Source organism: Mustela nivalis, assembly GCF_964662115.1.
Source record: "Mustela nivalis genome assembly, chromosome: 2".
NCBI lineage: Eukaryota > Metazoa > Chordata > Mammalia > Carnivora > Mustelidae > Mustela > Mustela nivalis.
The window spans coordinates 171,536,444-171,561,428 of NC_139021.1; the positions used below are offsets into that span (position 1 = coordinate 171,536,444).

Sequence of the window (24,985 nt, forward strand, 5' to 3'; positions counted from 1 at the left end):
TCTAATGGGTTCCGTGCTTAGATCCTGTGTGGTTTCCTTTAGGGTGTGTGTGTGTGGGGTGGGGGTGTCTACAAATATGTTCAATACCTAGAAAGTGGTCAAAGGTTTACTAGTTCCAAGTAGGAAAAAAATAAATTAGGGAAAGTAAAATGACTAAATGCTTAATGGATGACAACAGCTAGTGCAACATTATGTCAGCTTTGCTAATTGCTGAATGAGGCAAGGATTCCCACTTCAGTAAAGGTATTGTAGGCAGACTATGGCGACAGCCTCAGAATAAAATTCCTTTTAAGAAAACTAAAGAAGTTGTACAGCAGAAGTTCGCACTGAGGGTGGGATGCGTCTGTCTGTCATTCTGTCCTGTGGGGGGGGGGGGGCCCAGCCTTACTTGCTGATGTACTCCCCGGTGAGAACTTTCCCGCAGGACTTGCACTTGAAGCACCCCAGGTGCCACTGCTTGTCCAGGGCCAGCAGCGCCTGCCCGTTCTTGATGTCTCTCCCGCAGCCGGCACAGTCTGGAAAAGAGCAGCCACTCGCCGTTACTCCCCGTTTGTTCTGCAAAATCCAAGCACGAAGCCCGGCTCTGAACCCCGGTGTGCGCCCGCCTGCACCCAACAAATAGTTACTTAGGCACCATGTCCTTCCACTCCTTTCCCTGCATCCTGTCTTTCTTAGTTTCACACAGCTTGGGAGCTTCAGGGACCCCAGTGGATCCAGGAGATGGATGGCCTTCCTCCGTTCATCGCCTTGGTGGTGACTGACATACCCCCCCCCCCCAGCTCCAGCTGGCCCACAGAACATTTCATTATGCTGTCCTGGCTGTGATCTTTGGGAAGCTCTCCGAGGCTTCTATGAATTGAGGGCACATGCGAGTAGTTGAGCATGGCGTGCTAAATGCCACACCCAACGAGATATATATGGGACACCTGGGAAGCCGCCCGTGAATCTCATTTTTGTTCATGGGACTTTCCTGCCTTATCATCCTAAACCGGACTTTTGAAGATGCGTGACCACCAATTGAATAGCTCTTAATTCCTTAGCTTTAAATTCTCCGTGGCAGGCTCCTATGAGGCAGATGAAGGAGAAAGTGTTTCTTTGCGGTAAAGGGTGTGGGCTCTGGAAGGAGCTGGCCTGGTTCCTGGGTCCCAGCCCAGCTCAACAACTTGTTGGCCCGCCACGTGACCCAGGCCAGTTCTCCCCCCTTCTAAGCCTTGGTTTCCTCGTATGAAAGCTGGGGCCTTATGAGTGCCTGTCTCAAACCTCCAATGAGGATTCAATGAAGTAATGGTTAGCAGTGAGGCTGGCACATGGGAAGTGGCCCTATAAACATTTCCTATTATTATAATCGCTGTTATTCTCATGATTAAATACCTTGTTGTTAGGAAGTTGAGTACTTAAAAGAACCCAGAAGAATGTAAATTGATGCAACCTTTTTGGACAGCAACATAAACATCCACGGACAGTTAAAATCAACGCAGCTGAGCAAACGAAACCCAGCTTTGCCGGGAGGTTGTCCTTGCAGATTAGAAGAAACACTCACGGAATATAGCAACTCCCAGACCAGGCCAGTCGGCGCACAGAATGATGAAACACCCCCCTCTTCCGACCACATGTGTGACTGCTGCTTCTTTACTAGTGACACTCCATGCCCTACTTCAACTCTTTTCTCCTCCTAGAAAAACTTGGTGAGATGCGCAACCACAGATCTGTTCCTGTGTCTTGACAGCACCCCGCCCAGAAGGGCTCCCGCTGCCTAGGCTCCCCCTTAATACCACCCACCAAATACTCCCATCCTATGACGTTTCCTCCAGAGAGACTCATGATGACTCCCCTGCTGTTTTCCCTTGCTGCGGCTTACATTAATTTCACTATTTTTCTTTCTTTTTTTTTGTTTTTTTTTTGACTACAGGCGTGTTTCTGGTGAACTTTGGTCAGTGGGTATCAATCAATATACCTTTAGATCCAGCAATTTCCTGTGTAAGATTTTAGTCTACAAAACAATTTCAAAAGAGTGTGTGTGTGTGTGTGTGTGCGTGTGGCATGTGTCCATGTATGTATTCCCTGAGGAAAATAAATTCATTTCCTATAGCACTTCTGTAACAACAAAACTGAAAAGAGCCAATGGAGCCTTACTGAGGATCTGGTTACATCAATTATGGTAGAATCTGGAATACAGGAATAGTATGTATTGTTAAAAAGAATGAGGTCAGTTTGTGTGCTGACATGGAAAAGTGTTCAAAATAGATTAAGTTTCAAAAAAAGTAACCTATGGAACAGTGTATGTAGCATAAGCTAATTTAGAAAAAAAACAGTAAAGGCTATATATGTATTTGCACACATGCTTGTATAGGAAACAACACATTTCTTGAAAAAAAAAAAAAAAAAAAAAAACACCCCGAAACTCTTTTTTTTTTTTTTTTTTTTTTTTTTTTTTAAAGATTTTATTTATTTGACAGAGAGAAATCACAAGTAGGCTGAGAGGCAGGCAGAGAGAAAGGGGGAAGCAGGCTTCCCACTGAGGAGAGAGCCTGATGTGGGGCTCGATCCCAGGACCTTGAGATCATGACCTGAGCTGAAGGCAGAGACTTAACCCACTGAGCCACCCAGGCACCCCAAAAAAAAAAAAAAAAAAAAACACCCCGAAACTCTTAAGATACTTTTCTCTGTGAAGGAGGACTTTTTACTTCGTGTCTTCTGTGTTGTTTGAATTATTTTTTTGTTATCACAAGAATGTAAAAAAAAAAAGCAAATATTTATAAAGTTAAAAATATAATTGCTATACAAGTTCTAAATTATTGCAGATTAAGATTTCTGTAAGTATTGCCCATTATTAGCTGAATGTGTATTATATGATCACAAAGCATTATGTAGTTTTTTTTTTTTTTAACTAGAGTTTGTTTCCCAGCATCTCAACAAAAATCTTTATAAAGGGGATATCACACTTGGTAGTTTATTATAAGTTGACTAAGTGGAAGGCCATGATATTTGCTCATACGTACAATTTTTAAAGGTTAGGAGCATGGGATCAGTAAGGTGAATTGACAATTTTTTTTGAATTGACAATTTCTAATCCACCTTGAACTAATTTTTTTTTCTGTTTTTCTGATTAGATCATACCCACTAGGTGGCAGTAAAGACTTAAAATAATAAGGAAGATGTCGGTTGGTAGTTTCTGTTTTTGGTTTTTTTTTCCAGTCAGAAAATAAATTTTAGAGATGGCTTTCAATTTTAGATACTGAAAACAGTAGGGCTCAGGAGGGTTGGAAGAGCCATACGGGGTCTCTCCCTGCACAGTGCTGAGATCTAGGGAGATGGACGGCCTGGAGATGGGAAGAGCCCAGGCTTTGGAATTAGGACCCCAGGGTTAATTTGGGCAAGTTACCGTCTCTGAATCCCCTCTTCTTCATGTGTGAAATGCCAGCTGTGACATGCTTTGCATAATACTTAGAATGCCTGGTCCATGTTAGCCTCTCAGTGTGGCTCTACCTTTCTTTGGTGGGAGCAGAGCTAGGACTAGACGCCCCATTTCTGGATGGTAAGTCTTGAATGCCCAGATATCCCAGAGCTTTGAAAGCAGCTGAGACACAATTTGAGAGCGACAGCAACTTCTCTGACCATTCTGCACTGAGGCTTTTGGATGAACCAGGCACCACGTGAGGGCTTTATAGAGAGGGGACGGTTTACTATTCAGTCATGTGGTCAGAATGCCTGCCGTCTGGACACAGGTGGTGTCGCACACCTTCTCAACTCCTCTGTGCCCTGCAGCGTCCTATGGACGGCAGATGTTCTGCAACTGACTTCGACAATGGTTTACAGAGAAGCCTTCACCGAATGCTGAATGTCTAGAGCGAGGCAGCCGGTAAAGTGGGGCAGAAGCAGAGATGGAGATGAGCCTCCTTCCTCCCAAACCTTTAGACATAAACCAGGCAAATCAAAGACCACCTCCTAGAAGGTAGAATACCGGTCCCACTGGCTGAAACAAACTATTCTGGCATATGCTGCAGAGGCTGCCCACTCATTTCTTTCTGGACAAAACCCTCAATTCTCCACGTAAGCCTGATGTCATGCTGGGAAAAGTGGGAAAGATGCAGAGACAAAAAGATTCGTGCTGGGTCGTTCACTCCTCCCTTGCTCATCCCAACTAAGCTCTCGTATAAAGAACAAAATGTCCCACTCTGTATCTTCATGGTTTTCAGCTGTTGAGAAAATTGTTTCCACATCACTGAAGCAGCTGCCGGTAAATATAGAAAGCTGGCGATTGGCGCTGGAATTATTGCCGAAGTCGGAAATCGGTGACTACGGAGCAGCATCAAGGAAATTAAACCTTCTAGCAACTTGCCAGTATTCCACCGAAAACAAAGAATCACCAGATGTGAGAAGAGAAAAACACAACAACCATAAACACTTTCCCTCAAGCCTTTCATTTGTGGCACCAAGAGCTAAGAGAGGAGCAGGAATTTGGTGAATTATGCCTGAGTTAAACTAATATCTAATGACACATCTGGTTCCATATTTGTATCACTTTGTTCTAAGGCCACAAATACCCTTGAGAACAGCGATCTTGACTGTCTCCTTTTTTTTTTTTTTTTTGGAGGGGGGCGTCAGGTCATGAACACCTGGGCTTTGAAAGTATTGAAGTTGAAAAAGGTGACAAATGGCTCTCAGTGAGAAAACTTGTGTTCCCAAGCTGAGAAAGATGTCTGCACTTGGGCAGCACTTAAGGTCCTATCAGACTGACACCTATTTTCTCCTTGACAATGATTTCTGCCCTTTAAGAATTTCTCACTTGGGAAAAGTAGGGCCCCAAAGATGTCTTACTCTGTGAGGATGCCTCTCCAGAGAAGAGGACAGAGGACATGGAGCTCTAGAAAAGAAAACCAGGTAGAATAAATATTCCATCTCCTAAAGAAGGATGCCAGGAATATCCTTGAGGACTTTGCAAAAAAACCAGTAGGTTCTCCTGATGATTACCAACCCCCATTTCCTACCTACTTCTGAAATCAGAAATCTGCAAGTGCATGGGGGGAGTTAGCAGGGACCTGTCCACACAGCGGGAGGGTGGGGGTGTTCTCTCCCCGCTGCTGTGACAGGGATTAAAGGACCCTGAGAGGAAGGACCTAGAAGTTTACTGAGTGGGGAAGCTCAGGCCCTAGCACGCCTACGGGTCCAAGAGAAGCTTGGCGTTAGAGTTCTTGGAACAAACTCATTGGAATATCCTACACCTTGGAAGCATTCATAACCAGAAAAATCTAGAGCCTGCTGAATTCAGAAGATTTGGACGGCAGGAAGCTGGTTGGAGTCTCCCGGCCCCACCCCAAATGGAAGCCGAAGGAGAGGATGGAGAGGGACTAGCCTTCACTTCCACTGTTTGGCTCACTGCGGGATGCACTGAAGTCTTGTAGCTGGTACTCACGCCCAAGCATCTAGAACGAACCCACCGGAGAAAGTTGCCTGCTGAGTCTTGGGGACTTCGTTAGGAAGAGGGTAGGAGGCTACAAGGAGCAGGACCTGAGGTTGGGAGGTGGGGGGAGTTTGTTGCCAGAGGTTAACCTGAAAATGCATGCTTTTGTCAAGGAACTCGACGTGCACCCCCATAAGAAATGTCTCCAGCCAGTGTTAGTTGAGAGAGCAGCGTGACAATGCCAGGTTCCTAATACCTCGTCCCTTCTACTTCCAATCCCTCTTGTCCCTGACTGGCCCACAAAGGAGCCACAGGACAGGAAGGAGGTAAAGAAAGAGGGAAGAAGATGTCATGTCCACTGTCAGTCTCTACTTGGGGTCAGGTCTGAGCGGGGCCAGAGTGTAGCTCTGAAACGGACAGGAGGATCCAGTCCGGGATTCCGAGGAGCTGAAGGTGACCGGATAGCTCCGGATCTGCCTAAGATGGGACTCAGGGTGGGAAAGGGAACTCTGATCAAAGATGATACAAGTAATGAAAGGAAAAAAACAAGGCTGTTCACCGGTCTGTTCCACCTGTGCTTTGGTCTGTTGCATATACAAATCGTGCATTTCCCAACAGTCAAGGACTTGGGAAGCAAAGAGATCTGGAGTGGAAATCCAGCTCTGACATGGAGCCGAGGGGCATCGGGCAGGCTAGGTAAGCCATGGGTTTCAGTGTCTTCATCTGTAGAATGGGTAGGTTGGCAATACCCACCCTCCTGAGTGTATATACACTCAGTGTCTGTTCTCAAGCATGCAGTAACCTGCATTTCCTCTTCCCCTCAACAAACAGGCGAGGCCCATCATCAGCCCCCGGGGAAGGCATTTTGGTCTCTGTGGTTCCGTCCTCACCATCCCATTACCATTACCATTATTATAGTTACTATTCAGCTTTTAACTTTGGAAAGGTCTGGCCTGTGGGTTCTCTCCACCCACTCTCAGGGCTCCTGCTAACCTGGAAGGGCAGGGATTATCTGCATTTTACAGATCACAGAACATCGAACAGCCGGAGGGACCTTCGAGACTGATGCAAACGCTTCTCTTTCCCCCCAGGATACTGGGCCCTGGGCGGGCTTCAGCTTTGCACACAGCCATGCGCGGAAACAGTGTCCAATTAGCCACACAGTGGGAATCTTCTGTTCTCAAGGGCACATGCGCTCAACTCTGCAGCTCACAGAGCTTCTCTGAACCCAACCTCCACCCATGGGTTTGGCTTTCTGATGATCATCTCTTCTGTTATCAATGGGCAAAAAGAACCAGGATGGCAAAGGAGCACGAGGTGTTCACTGGAGAGGGAAGACTGTGAAAGTAGAGAATTGTTGTGCAAATGAATAATACATATTAATAATAATAATAAAACATTGTCTTGTAAATTGTAAAAGGGACCAGAGGGAGACTTTCCTCCTGCAATTGATGCTTGCTCGCATCCTGGGATGTTATAAAATGTCTCCAGGGATTTTGAGTCACTTCTGAGTATTTCCTTACTTTGCTGAAAAAAAAAAATTAAAAATTAAGAATAAAAAGGAAACAGGTTTCAGTATTTAAACTATTGCTCATATAAGCTCCAGCAAATTCCAGGTTTCCCTGGAATCCTTTTCAAAAAATAATAAGGAAACAAAAACTCTATTTGTTATTACCGGAGATTAGTGCACAGGGTCATGGCTGTGCACGGGGGCTGAAAAATAAACAGAAGCAAAATCGTTTCATATTTAGATCATTATTATTAGAACGTAGAGTTAGACTTTGGACACCCTGTAAAATATTCAAGTGGTGTCCTTTTAATAGAACGTTAACGAGAGGCCCTTTACCCCTGGCCAGGACTCGGACCAAAGAGCTTCAAGATTAAAAAAAAAAAAAAAAAAAAGAACAAAACCAAAACCAAACTTAAGCTCCAGAGTTTGGCTCACTTGAGATCCTGAATTTAATGATGCCAGATCTTGACATTCAACTCTTCCTACGGGACGTGGATTTCTCCTTCACTGTGGGATAAATGGTGCAGGAGAATAGCTGTTCTATCCAAGCAGGAGAATTCTATCTTGTTCTATCTTGTTCTATCCAAACAAGAGGGAAAGGAAGGACACAAGAGGAAAGCGAGCTGTTTCTCCCAGGTTAACAAGCTGCCTTTGACACAAGCCTTCAACCCATGTCAGCTCAGCCTTGGACACATGGATTCCCTCATGGGAATAACAGTTTGGAGGCATGTGGTGGTTGCGAACTTCACACAGGACAGATATTTCCAGTTTGCTAGGGTTCGTACCCCTCCGAGAGTCTAAATGTCAATTGCTCCCTGGTGTCACTGTGAAACTGACCTGTGCCCTTAGGTGACTAGCCTGGCCTTTTCTGTAGGACTTCACCTATAGTTTGCAACCTATAGGTGAAAAAAAAAATCTAGACTCTCTTTATGTTGTTATTATTATTATTATTATTTTAGTAAGAGTTGGCCTAGATTTAAGGTCTTTAAGATGTAAAGGATTTGGGTATTTGAAAACCTTTCCTTGACCAGAAAGGCCACATCATCCTAGTAGTGATAGGAATGTCAATCTAACAAGTGGTTGTGGTTGAATGTTGACGTCCTTTTATCGTGCTGCTCAGTGTGGTCAGGTTCCAAATCAGACCTTTATGAGTTGACAAATATTGACTGTCCACAGTCCAGTTTTTTTGTTTTGTTGTTGTTGTTGTTGTTGTTGTTGTTGTTGTTTGTTTTGTTTTGTTTTTAGTTGAAACCAAGTCACCAAGTTCATGTCGGGTGCAGGGTCACCATACAAAAGGGTAGAGAAGGACAAAAACACACTGTGAAATCTGCAAACATGTTGGGCTAAGCACTTCTCAAAAGCGCATTCTGACTTCTGAAATTCCAGGCCACCATTAGCCAAAAAAACAATATGAGGTCACGAGATAAATATTGGCCTTGGGGTTGGGGGGGAATGTTCATGCAGGTACAAGATACTTGCCAGTCTATGGCAAAAGGGGGTCTCAATGCTATAAGTAATTCATATCTCAAATCACTAAAAATGAATTCTTTTCAAAGGTTATGTGCTGCTGAAATATTTAACCTTGAGCCAGACTTTTCCATAATAGCTCATGTCCCGGCTTAGGTCAGCTGCTCCCTTTGCTATCTTGATGGCCACGATGGAAACACCACAAGCCAGAACAGACTGGGACCTGCTATTTTAAGTGAAGGTCCGTGTTGTCTTTGGAAAACAATACTGTGCAACAACAAGTTTCGTAGGCTATAATAGCAACAGGTTATCAGCCTTCATCAGGAAAGTAGAAGGCAGGCCTGGCAACAAGCCTTTATCCGAGTCCTCTAAATCTTACCTCTCCTTCTTTTAAAACTGTGTGTCACATATATATACGTAAGGAATTTCAGTTACATTGCTCATAATTTTTATAAATATGGACCATTTACACATTTGAAACTTCCCATTCTAACCTCTAAACCAGTACTCACAGAATTCTGTTAGGAGTTATGCATTCTCAAGGTCAGGAAGTCCTTTCCTTCAACTAGTATTGTGTATGTGTACATGTGTGGGTATTTCCCATATTCATGACCAGGATCTGAATGGAAAATTAAAAGGAGCCAGATTGTTGACTTTCCTCTCCATTAACTATGAAATCACTAAGTAGGAACCTCATGGCTAGTGCTGTGTGGCAAGTTGATAAACATCAAAGAAACAGAAGACAGTCTATCATGGACTTGATACCAACCCAGACCTGCACCCCAAAAGCATTAGAATGGAGAGTCTGAGAATCTCTGCCAGTTGCCTTTGGAATATGGCTTTGAATGGCCCATGAACATGACACAGCACTCAGCACCGGACTTGAGAGTGGTTCCAGCAGGCCTTATTTCCCATTGGGTTCCCCAGGACCTGTTTGCAACACAGTGAATGATATGGGAGCCTTACACCCTTACACACAGTGAGGATGCCAGATACTGGAGACTATGCATATATGGAACAGAACATGTACTTTGGAAAGGATATTGAAAACTGATTATAAGTTGGGAACCTGAACGTCTGCTTAAACATGGTGTCCACCGCCTTGCACAAGAAACTCCTGAACGACTACTCTTCCACTCTCTGAACTAGAAATAAAAATTCTAACACGCTGGGGCACCTGGCTGGCTCAGTCAGTGGAGTATCTGATTTCAGCTCATGTCGTGATCTTAGGGTTGTGGGATCAAGCCCTGCGCTGGGTTCTGTGCTTGGCACCGAGTCTCCTTTCCCTTTCCTTTGGTTCCTTCCCCTGCTCTCTCTTTCTCTCTCTCTCTCTCTCAAATAAATCATAAAGAAAAATGATAACATGCTTGTATTCCCTGGAGATGTGATGAGATTCTTTGATAGGAAATAAAAAAATATTAGTATAAAACATTAGCACTATTTTGTCATTTGCTCTTGGTTTCAGGTTTAAGGTCCTATCAAGGAGAACTCCATGTATGTGTGTACACGCAGGCCCACGTCCGTGTTTTCAGAACCACAGCTAAAAAATGGAGATGGGCTATATTCATGGAATAAACCACCATCCTAATAAGCAGAGTCACAACGGCCAAATTCCCAACTAACAATTTCAAAAGCCCAGCTGGCAAAGGATAGACCGAAAGGTTCACGGCTTTTCAGGCCCTTCCCCTGCACTGTCAGGCTGTATTTGCTTCATGTGGCTACTCAGCATCATTTCTGATGATATGCACACATCCCAGGGATTCACCGGAGATCAAAAGTAGGATTCCCTCTTGACTAAAAATGCCACCAGGACAGCAAGAGGAAGTTGGAGAGTCATGGAAACAAAGCCCAATCCTGCCTCATCATGGGAGGCTCTTGGAAAAGCCTGTGGTCCCATGGAAGCCTCAAGGAGGTCGATTTCCAGCTTACATGGGTGAGGAGTTCCAGCCAAAGCCTCAGTGGTTCCCATGGGGCCTCCCCCAGGACAGAGTGAATGACTTTGCACCTAGCACATGGCTCCGCCCACATTTTTCTGTGGGCTTGGAGCGCTTTTTCTTTCTGCTTACAGTGCATAATCCAGACATGCCTTGTAAACATTGCTTGATCCCTGAGCCATCCCTCAAAAGGGCACCTGTTACCTGAATTTGTGCAGGAAGACAGAACTAACGTGTCTGAAGTTCAAAATCCGAGTCCTCAGGACTATGGATACTCTGCTGCACAAGGTGGAGAAAACGGGGGGTCAGACTTCTCCCAGCAGGACTAAGTAGTTCTCTGCTCAAGTTATGGCCACCCATGGAGGAGGAAAACAGGTAGAAGAGAGGAGGGAAGGAAGAGTAGGAGAGGAAGCAGGCAGGTGCCCCAGATGAAGGCTGCCACCTGGGGCCATTTGGTGGCATTCAGCCTGCCACATGGTGAACATTAGTGGATACCAACCCAACAGTTTCTGGGGGAGAATCAGAAAATTTGGTAGCCACTGCTTTTGAGATTTGAGATAGACCTTGTCCAACACCTCTTAAAATTGTACCAGGCCTCAGATGAATTAAAATACTCGTCCATGCACGTGCACAGCAACACTATGCACAACAGCCAAAAGATGGAGATGACCGAACGGTTCACTCACAGATGACTGGATGAACAAATTGTGTATTCTATCCACATAATGGAATATTATTCAGCCACAAAAAGGAATGGAGGAGTACTGATACATGCTACAACCTGTGTGAACCTTGAAAACATTATGCTAAGTGGGAGAAGACAGGCGCAAAGGGGCACTTCCATTTATTTATTTATTTTTACTATTTAAATTTTTATTTTTTATTAACATAGAATATATTTTTGGCCCCAGGGGTACAGGTCTGTGAATCATCAGGCTTACACACTTCACAGCACTCACCAGAGCACATACCCTCCCCAATGTCCATAACACCCTCTCCATACCCCTCTCCCCCCAGCAACCCTCAGCTTGTTTTGTGGGATTAAGAGTCTCTTATGGTTTGTCTCCCTCCCGATCCCATCTTGTTTCATTTTATATATTCCATTTATATGAAATAGTCAGAATCCATACATATGCAGAGATGGACAGCAGACTGGTAGTTGCCAGGGGCTGGGAGGTGGGAATGGGGAGGGGCTGCTCTATGGGTTTGGGAGTTTTCTTTCGGGGTGATGAAAATGTTTTGGAACCAGATAGAGGTTGTGGCTGTACAACCTCGTGAATGTACTAGAATGTTCACATTAAAATGTTTTTTTTTAATTTTTTTTTAAAGATTTTATTTATTTATTTGACAGAGAGAGAGAGATATCACAAGTAGACAGAGAAGCAGGCAGAGAGAGAGAGAGGAGGAAGAAGGCTCCCTGCTGAGCAGAGAGCCCGATGTGGGGCTCAATCCCAGGACCCCGGGATCATGACCTGAGCCGAAGGCAGAGGCTTAACCCACTGAGCCACCCAGGTGCCCCTAAAATGGTTTTGTTATGTGAACTGCACTTCAATGAAAAATGTACCAAGAAGGCTTGTGCTTGTACTGGTTTCCCTAATTTGGTTGTGAACTTTAACCTAGTGAAGAGTTAAAGATAAATCTTTAACTGGCTGTGGTCACTCAGCATCCAGGAGCTCCTGCTGCAGGGGAAGTCACACTTGAGCTCGAGTCAGTTTCTCTGGTTCTGTACTCATGAGCAGACAGCAGCTCATTTACTTCCTCCCAGAGACAGGAAGAAGAAAAGGGGTAGAACGTCGGTTTCAGGACTTTCATCATGTGACCAGTCACTTAACATGCACACACCGAAGGCCACAGAAAGGGCAAAGTGCATTTTTTTAGTTTGGAATAAGCCTTTCGTTTTATTTTGTAAAGTTAGCATTATTTTATTTATTTATTTTCAAAGATTTTGCTTATTTGACAGATAGAGCACAAGCAGGGGGAACTGTAGGCAGAGGGAGAGGGAGAAGCAGGCTCCCCACTGAGCAGGGAGCCCCATGCGGAGCTCGATCCCAGGACCCTGAGATCATCACCTGAGCTGAAGGCAGATGCTTAACCGACTGAGCCACCCAGGTGCCCCACATTGTTTTATTTTTAATCTACTTTTGTTTTAAATAGGTAATTCATATATACACAGTTAAAATTTTTTTCATAGAGTAAAAATAATTTCCTTCTCTCCCTCCCTGCTGGAGACAAGTACCACAAGTAATACAGTTTCTAAAATATCCTTCCAGGACAATCTATAGGGTCATACAACTCTCGATATATACAATTAGCTTTTTACTGCCACTGAAAAACTAAATTCAACTGAAGAATGCTGGTCCAAGCAATACAATTCTAGTTTTACGGATATGTTGTTAGAAGGTGTTGGTCTTACTATGTAAGAGGCATATCTAGTGAAATAATGTCAATTGACCTTCCATTCGCTAAGGCACTTTTTGTATTCACTTTTGCTTTCATCTGCATAAATCATACCAATTCCCTATCAAAGCAGAAACTTCTCTTCCTTCCTTATAACTGAGATGATCAAGTTCTTGGTGAAGTGAAAAGACGTGTCACTCTGGGACTCATCATAGTTATGGATTTCAGTCTGGAAAAAAATCTGAATATTACTGTTTCTCTGCAGCGACCCTCTGGCTAGTATTTAAATTCCAAACCCTCTCATACCCTCCTCCACAGCCGGCACCGCACGACTGGAACTGACACACCAGGTTAGACCCCCGCCCCTCCAGGCCAGGGCTCACACCTGAGACGCCCAGAGAGGTAAGCATTCCCTCCAACCTCACGCTTCAAGTTGGGGAAATATCTTTCTTGGCCCTTCTACTTAAAACAAAACAAAACAAAACAAAACATGGGGCGCCTGGGAGGCTCAGTCAGTCTGCCTTTAGCTCAGGTCATGATCCTGGAGTCCTGGGATCGAGCCCCACACCAGGCTCCCTGCTCAGTGGGGAGTCTGCTTCTCCCTCTCTCTCTGCTGCTTTTTCTCGCTCTCTGTCAAATAAATAAATAAATAAATAAAACCTTTAAAACAAAACACCAATCTGTGATACTGTCATCAACAGATCTATCTGAAACAATAACTGTTTCCCCTTTTATTAAATAAGGGAGTAATCTGGTAAATATGAAAATAAAGGTGATTTTTAAACATGCCAATTCCCCAAACCACACATGCACCTGAGCTGTGCCTGTATGATTTCCCAGAACCACAACAGCCATCTTCATTCTTCTTCTTCACTCACTCATTCAAACAGTAGTCAGAACTCCCTGGACCTGGCAGCTAAGACTTAGTCCCTCAGAGGCCCTCCAGGGTTGGCATCAATTCACTCGCTAAACCAATGTGCCGTGTACTTGCTGTGGGCATGGTGAGAGTCATAAGAATCAAAAAATACATACACAGTCCTTGTTATTAAGTAACTCATAGTCTGGCAGGAGAGATGAGCATGCGGAGAACTAACACGAGACAGGGTCATCAGTGCCTCACTAGAAACGCAAAGCACAGCTCTGGGCAAGACATCTGTGCATGGGCCTTCTTGCCAAGGGGCTTAAGCTAATTCAAGGCTTTCAGTCCTTTGTGCAACCCTCAAAACAGTAAATGATTTTTGAAAAGACATGTGAACGGGATGCTATGAGAAGAATTTATGTAAAGTTGTACACATCTATAGCACTTAACAAAATCCAGAAGAATGTTCACCAAAATGTTCATAAAGATGCTCTCTTGGTGATGAGATTTCAGGTGATTTTTATCTCCTTTTTGAACTTTTCTGTAACATTTGTATTATTTTACAGTGAATACCTACACCCATCAAAAAGATTGTTATTGGGGCACCTGAGTGGCTCAGGAGGTTAAGGCCTCTGCCTTCGGCTCAGATCATAATCTCAGGGTCCTGGGATCGAGACCCACGTTGGGCTCTCTGCTCAGCAGGGAGCCTGCTTCCCTTCCTCTCTCTCTCTCTGTCTCTCTGCCTACTTGTGATCTCTGTCTGTCAAATGAATAAATAAAATCTTAAAAAAAAAATGTCATTAGCCCATTTAGAGAAAGAGAGGCTTTGATTCAATTTCCAGAATGCTGATGTAGGGCTTTCTGTGCTAGACCTTGTGAAAGAGAGAGAAAATAGGGTCCCTATATTAATGAGGTCATTATCTTGGTGGTAGAGGTGGGCACACATGTACACAACTAAAATGCAATAGGTTATGTACAGATGTTGTATTCTCAGTTGTGACAATTGTCTCACACCTAATGTTAAGCATAAAATAAAGTTATGGCTATGTTAACTATAGAATAAAGAATTGGGCTAGTGGCTGGAACATCATTGGTACTCAAAGAAATGTTTGTGGAATGAGTGAATGAATGAATGAATGAATGACATCCTATAGTCTTTCTTGAACATTCACATTCTTCATCTTTTCTCTCTCCTCTGCCCATAATCAATGATCTCCCCAACCCTGATCCCTGATCCCAAGTCATTGATTTTGCATAGGAATATCCCTATTACTACCTCAATCTTTCTAGAACATGGCTTTCATCTGGTCATCCTCCAGGTTAAAAGCTAACCTCAGGAGCTCCAGGTTGCCAAACTCCCCAAGGCCTACCGAGCCCTGGTCCTGTCACTCTGTTTTTCCAGGTTCATGTCTCAGGACACAGAACAATAAGGCCTTTGGTTTACTCATGTTTCCCCTGCACCACTTTTTTTTTATGAACACTCTCCACATTTAGACTGTCCTCTCTTGCAGTATCTCATGCATTATAACCCTTCGAAGTAGTTATTTTCCAATTTTTAGATGAGGGCAGTAAGATTCTAGAACATCAAATAATTTGCCCGAGGCTCCCTGGCTAGCAAGAGGGAGGATTAGGATTCTGACCCCGGCTTTCTGACATGTAGAGGCCATCATCTTAACCATCACGCTATGCCTTCTTTTTTTGTTCCCTTCTGGTTGTAAGTATCTCTAAGCTCAAGTTCTAGTCTTGTAACTTCCACAAAGAATAATGGCTAATGTATAGATGAGCTTATTAGACATCATGAGTCTTTTAAACACATTACTCATACAAATCCCCACAACAACCCACTGAAGAATGAACTATTATTGTTTCCCACTTTGGAGGCAAAGAAATGGAGATAGAGATTGAGTTCTTGAGTGCTGTGCGTGGTGGAACTGGGATCAGAACTGGCTACAGCCTGTCTGAAACCCATACACCCTCTCCTACAAGATGAAAATGTCTAAAAAAGGAGGAGCAGATCTGGTGTTGGAGAACCTGCCACAAAACCCATCACCATGAGTCAAACTCCAACAATCCATGGACTAGAATGTCTGGATGTATTCTTCCTTCACTGGTTTTTATACTGGTGGAAAATATCAAAGGAGCAGATAAAGACAGCTATCATGAACAGCAGAGTGAAAAAAGTAGAGACACAGGAAGTAGTGATGGTCCTAACAAACACTCAAAAATAATGTCTGAACAGTAAGTTATTTTTTTTTAAATAAGAATACGGCATTTAGGGGCACCTGGGTGGCTCAGTTCGTTAAAGCCTCTGCCTTAGGTTCGGGTCATGATCTCAGGGTCCTGGGATCAAGCCCCACATCGGGCTCTCTGTTCAGCAGGGAGCCTGCTTCCCCTCTCTCTCTGCCTACTTGTGATCTCTGTCAAATAAATAAATAAAATCTTAAAAAAAAAAAAGAGCATGGCATTTACATATAGGTTCTCATTTAATCCTACAAGGTAATTATTACCATCCCATTTTAGGGATAAGGCAATGGAGGCTGGAAAGGTAAAGAGAATGCCAGCAAGCAGCAGAGCTAGAGCCTGATCCAGGCAGGCACACACCAGTGTCAGATCGTCATAACCCCACCCGTTGTTAAGTGTCTCAGCAGCCAAATCCCACTCAACCCGCAGATGATTTTTTGGGAGGGAACAGAAAGATAAAATAAAAGTCATCTCGCAACTATAAAAAGAAACATAAAATAATAGGAAAGTTCTTCCTCCCCTTTGAAAGCGTGCACATGATTCTTTATCTGAAATGATTTAAATTCAGGCCAAGCCGAGCATTTGCCTTGATACCTGTAGGAGTTCCAATTGCAGTTGGAATAATGACAATGCCGTGCAGAGGGGGAGGAGGGAGGAGGATGGGTTTGGATGTATTTGTGTGTGGGTGGTCATGGTGTCAATCCACCAAACCCACACGCAATCAGACACTAGTCAGACAGCCTTTGAAATGGGAAGGGTAATGGTAGACAGCAGCCCACTCCTGCTCAGGTGCCTGAAATAGACAGGAGCTGTGCAGCCAACAACAATCCAAACCCCAATTCCCTACATTCTAGGTTGCCACACACATATTTTCCCCTCACAGGGCTCCTTACCCATGGGAATTCAGCTCAACTCCGGCAAAGACTGGGGAAGAACTGGGCTGTAGAGGAGTGCCCATCACCTTCTGGTTGGACTTAACGTCTTCCGGATGTCAATTTTTATTTTTAAAGTATAGATCAGCTGGACATAGGCAATTGATTTTTTTTTTTTAACAGTAAAGCCAGTTTAATTAATGTTTATCGCAACCCTTTGAGGTGATCTTTACCATTATTTCCATGTTATAGAAGGTTTATTGCTTATTGAATTCAAATTACATCAGACTGGATGCAGCAAGAGTTTTGACTAATTCAGGGGCGATCACCTTTACTGGAAGTAGTTATTAGGAATAACTTCTCGTGGTTTCCACTCCTCAAACCTGGTGACAAAAGGAAGGCAGCTGTGGTGTGTAGAAAGCGCATAGCCCATGTAGGCAGGATGCTCAGGTAAAGGTGACAAGCCGGGCCATCGCCGGAGGCTCTGTGCACAGTAACGCCCACTTTTTGAAACAGACATCAGGGACGCCAGTACAGTCTCTGGAGCCAGCCAGACAGCCTGGGTCTGTAACTCAGCTCCACTGTTTACCATCTGTGTAATCTTGGACACATTAACCTCTATGGCCCTTTGTGTCTTCTGGGAGAAGGAGATAGTTACAGTACCAACCTAGGGGGTGGTAGTGCGAATTAAGTGAATTAAAATTCATGGAGCAGTTATACAGGACCTGACCCACAGTGAAGGCTACATGAGTGCCTGAAGAAGAAGATAGAATAAATATAAAGGTTAAAGGAATGATTGTAACGTGAGATCAAAGGCACGCCCCTGAGGGTCCTCTCTAAACCAGAGGATAGCCCGGTAGCTCCCGATGGGCTGTAGTAGAAAACACGCCTGTTTTGTGTGGTCAAGCAGACACTGTTTTGTGCAAATTCTCATTGCATCATTGACTTAGATCTGTAGACCACCCCTCACTTCTTCTCACACTGTGTCCCACCTCCTAGGCAGTGAAAATGGGAAACAGCCACCCAATGTGAAACACAATTGCATTTCAGAAGAGCAAGTTTGTTTTTGGAAAGAACATTTCCAAAGGAGAAAGAGGACCTTGACTCTCATGTATTTCATTGACTCTGTGAGCAGCATCAAAGAGGCATTTCCTCTTTCACTTTGATTTAAGGTGATTTGCCAACTTTTGGACATTTTTAAAGAAAGAATCAAAGTCACATCGGGATAAAGGCGATTCTCATGGAATCACAAATAACGTCCAAGTGTCTTCTAATTACGCTCTAGTGCATTTCAGCAGCTTGCCGAGATTTCCCTTGCTCTAGTATCTATGTGCCTGTCCCGCTCGGGTATCCATACGTAAGAGCTCTTTTTCAACACCCCACGTGCCCCATAAATGTTATTTGAGTACTGATCTAAATAGACAAGTACTTGTGGAAAATAAAACTGTTCTGACCAAAGCAGGAGCATAGAAAAGAGATCTCATCCAAGGAGAAAATAGGACTTGGTCCAACAATGTGCACACATGCAATTGTTATTACATCTAGCATTAAAGATACCATAAATTTGGGTAAGATACATATTTATACTTAAAATTTTTATTTCTTCCTTATGTGTATCACATGGATGTCATATAAAATGGAAAATACACATGAAGCAAAAACATGTTTAATAGAAATTGGAATAACCATTTCGGTAATGATGTGAGGAGAAAACCCATCCCCGAAATGGATGGGGGATGGGACAGGAAGCCTTTAAAAACACCTGGGTCTGATTCTTAAGCCAAACAATGAAGAGTATGAGATGAAACAAAAGAGAGCCCCAAACTCAAAAGACCTGCCTCTAATCCTGTCTTATTAAGGGACAGCTTCAGTGACCTTACGTATGCCCGTGGGCCCTAATGACCTCACCTATCAAGAAGGGTATGGGGCGCTGGGCTGGCTCTGTCAGCAGAGCATGTGACTCTTGATCTCAGGGTTGTGAGTTCAAGCCCCACACTGGGTGTTGAGGTGACTTAAAAAAAAAAAAAAAAAGATAGTTGGACTGAAGGACTCTACAGATTTTGAGGACATAGTCATTCCTATTACAGGCCTCTGGACATGACCCTCTATGAGCAGCTGTCATTCTTTCCTGGGACTCACCAAATCCTTTTTCTTTTTCTTTTTTTTTCCCCCCAAAATCCTCTTTCTTAATTAGACTGAAAAACCTCCTCCGAAGTTTTGGTAATGTACTTGCGAAGTAGGCTGTCCCACACAGTGGTATGACTATTCCCACCCTGGCTCACCTCCCCAGTGACCTGCTTGGGGTCAGGGTGGTTAGAAGTGTGACGCCCTCCTACGGTCTAGGACTGGGCCTTGCCTTATAGCTCTTGTCCTATTCAGGCTGCCAGTATTTATCAATAGGACATATACATTCACATGCTAAGGATCCGGCCATGTTGAATAAGATGCACGATTACATCTCTTTTCTTCTTTTCTCCCAACGGTCAAATCCAATTTCTATGCAAATGCTTTGGTCAGAAGAGTCTTTTTGAAAAAAAGGTATAAGGATTCTTCTTCTTGAACAAAAAGACTTGGACTCACTGCCATGGATTGCCCAGAATTCCTCTAGAGCAGAAGTGGCTTATTTCATTCTTATGTACCGAGACTGGAGAGGCTTAATGGAATTTGGTGCAGATCTTCCAAAGACTGGAAAAATCTGCAGAAACCAAGGAAAACCCTGGTCTACTTCCTAACGCCACCAGGAAAGGAGCGGAAGTAGAGCTTCACTGTTTGGTGCCAGCGATCAGACTATATCTCACTTAAAAGTTAACTGACTTACCTGGTGTTACTTAGTAGGAGAAACAGTGCTACTAGCTCTATGAGGGAAGTCAGCAGGGGGAAGGTCTGGGAACGAGTTAGTGTTCTCTGGATTCCCACACGTCAGACAAGACCTCGTCATAAGGAACTACAAATCCCATGTATCTTGTTCCCACACTTTTTTCAGATTCTCCTTAAGGGTCACCTTTGAGAGATGTCTCCCTCGACTGCCCCTTATAAATGCCGCCCCTCTACCCTGCATTTTTCTTCCTACTTTAATTTAGATATTAGGAATTTTGGTGTATGCACTTATGGTCTGCCTGTTCCTGCTGGAAAGTAAGCCTCTGGAGGGTGCTAACTTTTTGTTCACGCCTGGATGTCTAGTGGGAACAACATCACATATTGTAGGTGCTCAGCAAATTATTTGTGTAATAAATCAGTGTTGGAAACCCTCCAAGTGAATAAATATTTAAGGATAACAGACATAAAGAGTTAAGGGTAAGTATAAATCATCACCTTTGCCCTAGGCACAGTGCGGATAGCTTTTTTTTTTTTTTTTAAAGATTTTATTTATTTATTTGTCAGAGAGAAAGAGAGCAGCAGGCAGAGCAGACAAAGGGAGAAGCAGGTTCCCCTCTGAGCAGGGAGACCAAAGTGGGACTTATCCCAGGATTTTGGGATCATGATCCAAGCCAAAGGCAGACGCTTAACTGACTGAGCCACCCGGGTGTCCCAAGAGGGACAGCTTTTTTAATACACAGAGCTATCAATTCCTTCACCACCAAATGTTTGCACATCTCAACCACCATGACTAGGGAATGGGCATTTCTCGTATAAAGTGTTATCCTCTTTTTCCTTCATTTAATCTCAAAATGCAGTTTGATGTCCGATTCTATTTACGCCTTTTTGACATAAGGGAGATGCTTCTCACTGCACGGGTTTTAGCGAAGGCTTCACGTTTTACAATCGCAAATGGCCTTAGACATGACTATGCTCGGCATCTGCTACCAGCTTCACAGTAAGGAAGGCACTTGCCTAAGCTACCTTTGAGCTACGAGCAACTCATGTCAACGGGTGGCTGGGACACTTACTGCCGGAGCAGGAGGCTTCTTTAGGGCTGGACGACATTGGCTGTGCGCACAGTTGACAAAGACAGTCTCTCCCATTGAACGTGACTCGGTCTCCAGGTGGAAATGGGCGCCTGGAGACAGAAAGACATTGCCCTCAAGGTTATTCTAGCAATTTAATTTCTTTTCCTTACTCCTTCTGCTTGCTGTCCCCACCCACCCGTGCCAATCCATTTCTTTGAGGAGCACCGGCCAGAATGTCTGAAATGCAGTCTTACCCAAGCCAGCCAGCTGGATATAGTCCAAGCAAATAAACATGCCTCATTTTGAGAAGGGAGAAGGCGCTGCTTCTACCAGCATCCAGACAGTAAATGGAATGATTTACCTCTCCTCATTAGTGGAGGGATTGTTCCAACAAGTCACCTAGCTAGGTATACATGGAAAAATTTTCCATTTTCCAAATGGAAAATCCTTCAAGAAGAAATATTTTAAATGCCATAAATTCCTATTCAGGCTTAAGGCCCCTGCCCAGGAGAACTGGTTACGGGTCAAACATTAACACTTTCACTTCCCTAGACCTACGTGGGGTTTCTGCACCTAGTTAGACTTTGTCCCAGATATCTGACTGGGTGAACGGGGTGTTTCAGTGCTGGAGACCCAGTTCCTGGTGGAGAACTACAACTGTGCTGTAACTACCTGTTTTAAAATGATTAGCTTCTAAACACTTAAAAAGAAAATCATTAGCTTCTTTTCAAAGAGATAGTTTCCTTTTGTGTTATTTGTCAATAACAGAGTTTGCAAAAATACTGCCTTGGCATGCGTGTTACCTGTCTCTTCTCCCGCCAGTTCAGGGGACAGGTAGCCTTCTGAAAAGGAAAGCCACCAACGACGACACATGTGACAATTTCCAAGCCTGCTTACTTGTCATTGGCAATTTGCCAATACCCTTCGTTAACGTGAGTTTTCAAACGTGTGATTCTGTCAGTTAGGAAATGGAGAACTCACAAGCAAAACAGCCCCACACATCTGAGTCAGAAGCAATTACTTAAGAACAAACGCTAGCTCCGTGACAGGAGCCTCACTTTCACAGCTGCCATCCCTCCTTTAAGTGGCCCTTCGGCTGCCTAACGGTTGGTAATTAGCCGCAACACACGCACAGGTAGTAAATTTGGACTTCAAACAACCCCACAGATGTGCTTCGCGCTGGTCCTCAAGGAGCGTGAGGAGCTCTTACTCTTCCCCGCGCGCTCCTTTCACAAGGGCTGAGCTGAGGCTGTCTCTTCTCTCACCGGGCTGTGTCACTTTCCATTGTTCAGATAAGGCCCAGAGAGGTTAAGCGACCTGCCTGGATGGACCAGCTCCGGAGACGGGCCCCCAGGCAGGGGCAGGTGGCATCCACCAGTGCAAGGCTTCTCAATCTTTAACAATCAAAACTCGTGGTCTGGTGAATGCCAGTGGGCCGACTGCTTCATCCATGAACCCCAAACGAGCCCCCAGTCTGCTCCGTGATGGGGCATCAGGAGTTAGGGGGCCAGAAGCGCAGGCATGGGCTTTTTGCATCTGATCAGGGCCAGGACTAGGTCGAGGCCAGTGAGCACCTGGGGCACCTGGGGCACAGCATTTAAGGAGGCCCCAACTCTCAGGTGCAGACCATGCAAGGCACGCTAGCCACCTCTGGCCTCTGAGCCACGCTTGTAGGTTTAGCCTCGAATCCCACCTGGATCCACCAGGGGATAAGCCAGAGTCCAGTTCTTGGGTCACTGGAACGCTGGCTTGTGGGATTTTATAAATGACCCTCTTTGGTTCTTTCCGCTGGCGGCCCGCTGTGTCCTCTGCCCACACGGCTTCACTCCCCTCTGCCATTTGTGTGAATGAATGTGTGTGATCCAGAGAACTGGATTTGGGGTCAGGAACCCTGAATTCAAATCTTATAAGTCTTGCCATGTTAGCCTGGGGAAAGTTCCTTAAACTCTGAGACTCAGAGTCGCTTATAATTAGGGACACTAATTCCTGGCTGACTTCACGGAATTGCTAAGAGGGTTAAAGCAGATTCAACCAGAATGCAGTCAGTCACCCATAAAGGAGGCCTCCACTTGAGGTCAGATACCGTCAGCCAGCAGCAGCGGCAACGGCACGCTAGTAGCAACAGTGAGCACCTCTTTGCTGACCCAAATGGCCGGGGACAGGACTGTCACTAACAGAGGCTTGTCCTTCATCACCGACTTTAAAACGATGATCTCTCAAGGTCAGGATCAGGAGGGCTCTTAGAGTTTATCTGGGCCAGGGCCTTCCAACCTGGCTGAGTAGCCCCATACTTGGGAACCCTCTAGAAACTACAAGATCAGCAGGAGAGTTTGGGGGAAAATGCCAGAAACAGATATTTGTAAAGAGACCCTCCCCAGGGGAGGGGCCCACGGTTGATCCCAGTTTGGGGAATCACTCAGCTCTGGTCCACAGCCTCCCATCTTACAGATGAAGCAAAAGTCAATTCACACCATCCAGCAAAGCAGGACTAGAACTTGGGACTCTCAAATGCCAGCCAAGGGCCTTTAAGCAGACAGTGAAAAGGGAGTGGTCAAGAGGAAACTTTACTTTGGATTAAATACACACAGATTTTCAGCTCAATAATCCAGCATTTTAAAATTGGGGTTTATAAAGACGTAATTAAAAAAATAAAAAGATGTAATTGAGAAATGGGATAATAACTATGAAATATTATTACAATAATTTTACCATAATACCTCATCTAGATCTTATATGGTTCATCTGTCAGGACTACCTTATTAGCTAATTAGATAAAATGAAGTTTACCTTTCTAGAGCTTACATCTCTCTGGCCTAGAAACATAAAATGCTGAAAAACAAAGCAAAACACCTTCTCTGAACCATCATCTTTACAAAGCCGCAGCAACATGGGCCATCAAACACGGAAAGGAAGGGGACTGCTCGATGAAGACAGGTCAGTAAAGCCACTGACCCTTGTGGCTTTGTGGGAACAAAGTCATCTTGATTTCTATAATGTGCAGCATTCGAAACACAGCAATGGTGAAACCACCACATTTCCCTACTCACGCTTCACATACTTTCGCCTTCTTCCCTCTGACTGGTCATGTTAACCAAGCTGCTTTGTGCAGTGAAAATTTGACCTTGCTGGAGGATAGAAGCCTAGAGAGCAGAGGTGGGTTAACTTTTCCCTCTGAGAGTTCAGACCGGAAGTAATTTTTTAGACTTTGTGGATCATATGGTGTCTGCCATGACTGCTCAACTCTGCCACTGTAGCTCAGAAGCAGCCACAAGCAGCCATATGGGAACAAACAAATTGTGTCCCAATAAAACTTTATTTGTCCCAATAAAATTTTATTTACAAAGACATATATTGGGGCTAATTTGGGCCATGGGGCAGGGTCTGCCCAGGTCTGCTACAGAGTAAATGAGACTATTTTTAAACACACGCATATGAACGTAAACTTCCACAGAAGCTTCATCTTTCCAAGCAGTTATACCATTTCCTAAGGTTTTCATTGCTCAAAGTGTTTCAAGACCCAGAGTTGCTTTCACACTTGGTTTCAAGTCACTTCAAATCAGTCCGATTACTTCGGAGAAGACCTCATGTGTAAAGTTTCCCAACTAAATAACATTTTGATGAGGACTGATAAAACAAAAGGAATATATATATATATATATATATATATAAATTTAAGGGTGCCTAGGAAAAAGATTATTTCAAGACAGTACAGCAAAAAGGCGTACATCCCAGGCTGTAAGAGCAAGAACCCGGCACTCCTCAGTCGGGGAAGCCACCACTTACTTGCAGATGGTACAGGCAAAGCAGTTGGGATGATAGGTCTTGCCCAGGGCGGTGACCACCTCTCCTTCCACGAACTCCCCGCAGCCGTGGCAGCGTGTCCCATACATCCTCTGGTAGTCCAGGGTGCAGAGATACTCCCCGTTCTTTATGAAGAAGCCCCCTTGTGCCAGGTCACAGCCGCACACTGTGGAAAGACAAGGTCGCTCTTGGTCAACATCCGCGAAGCTGCTGGTCAGCCGCCGCCCGCCCCTGCCTGCTGGGAACTTACCCCCTGATGTCAGTGGCTGGGGGTTAGGGGAGGGGACTGGTACAAAGAGTTATTTATTGTTGGGCTGGGAGTGCTCTCTTGCCTCCCTCCCCTTCTGTTTCCCTCCTTTTGGGAGCATGCAATAGCTCATACAAGTAAAATGCCTTGGCTGGGGCTCAATGACTTTTGTGGTATGTCTAAGATTCAGAGATAATCAGTCTTTGATGGAAAGATGCCCTCGGTTTGTGCTGTCTCAATTAGGAACAAAGGTATTCCTGGCAGTGTGATTTAGGAAAGGTATCCAAGGCTTGCCTGCACAACTGCTTGGTTTGGGCCAGGACTGTTACTGAGCTGAGTAATAAATTCCCACGATACCGAAAGCAGTAG

The 24,985-nt window shown here is 44.4% G+C and overlaps 1 protein-coding gene across 7 annotated transcripts in view; it reads right to left on the bottom strand.

The window, feature by feature from the left end:
* The window catches only part of ABLIM1 (actin binding LIM protein 1), a 299,644-nt gene that overhangs the window by 108,420 nt on the left and 166,239 nt on the right, over positions 1-24,985 (bottom strand). For all 7 annotated transcript variants that reach the window (XM_082721481.1, XM_082721486.1, XM_082721488.1 and 4 more), the window contains exons 3-5: positions 24,352-24,535; positions 20,569-20,678; positions 389-515 (exon numbers count right to left, since the gene is read on the bottom strand). In XM_082721481.1, the coding sequence (XP_082577607.1) occupies positions 389-515; positions 20,569-20,678; positions 24,352-24,535 (421 nt within the window). The remainder of the gene's footprint in view (positions 1-388; positions 516-20,568; positions 20,679-24,351; positions 24,536-24,985) is intronic.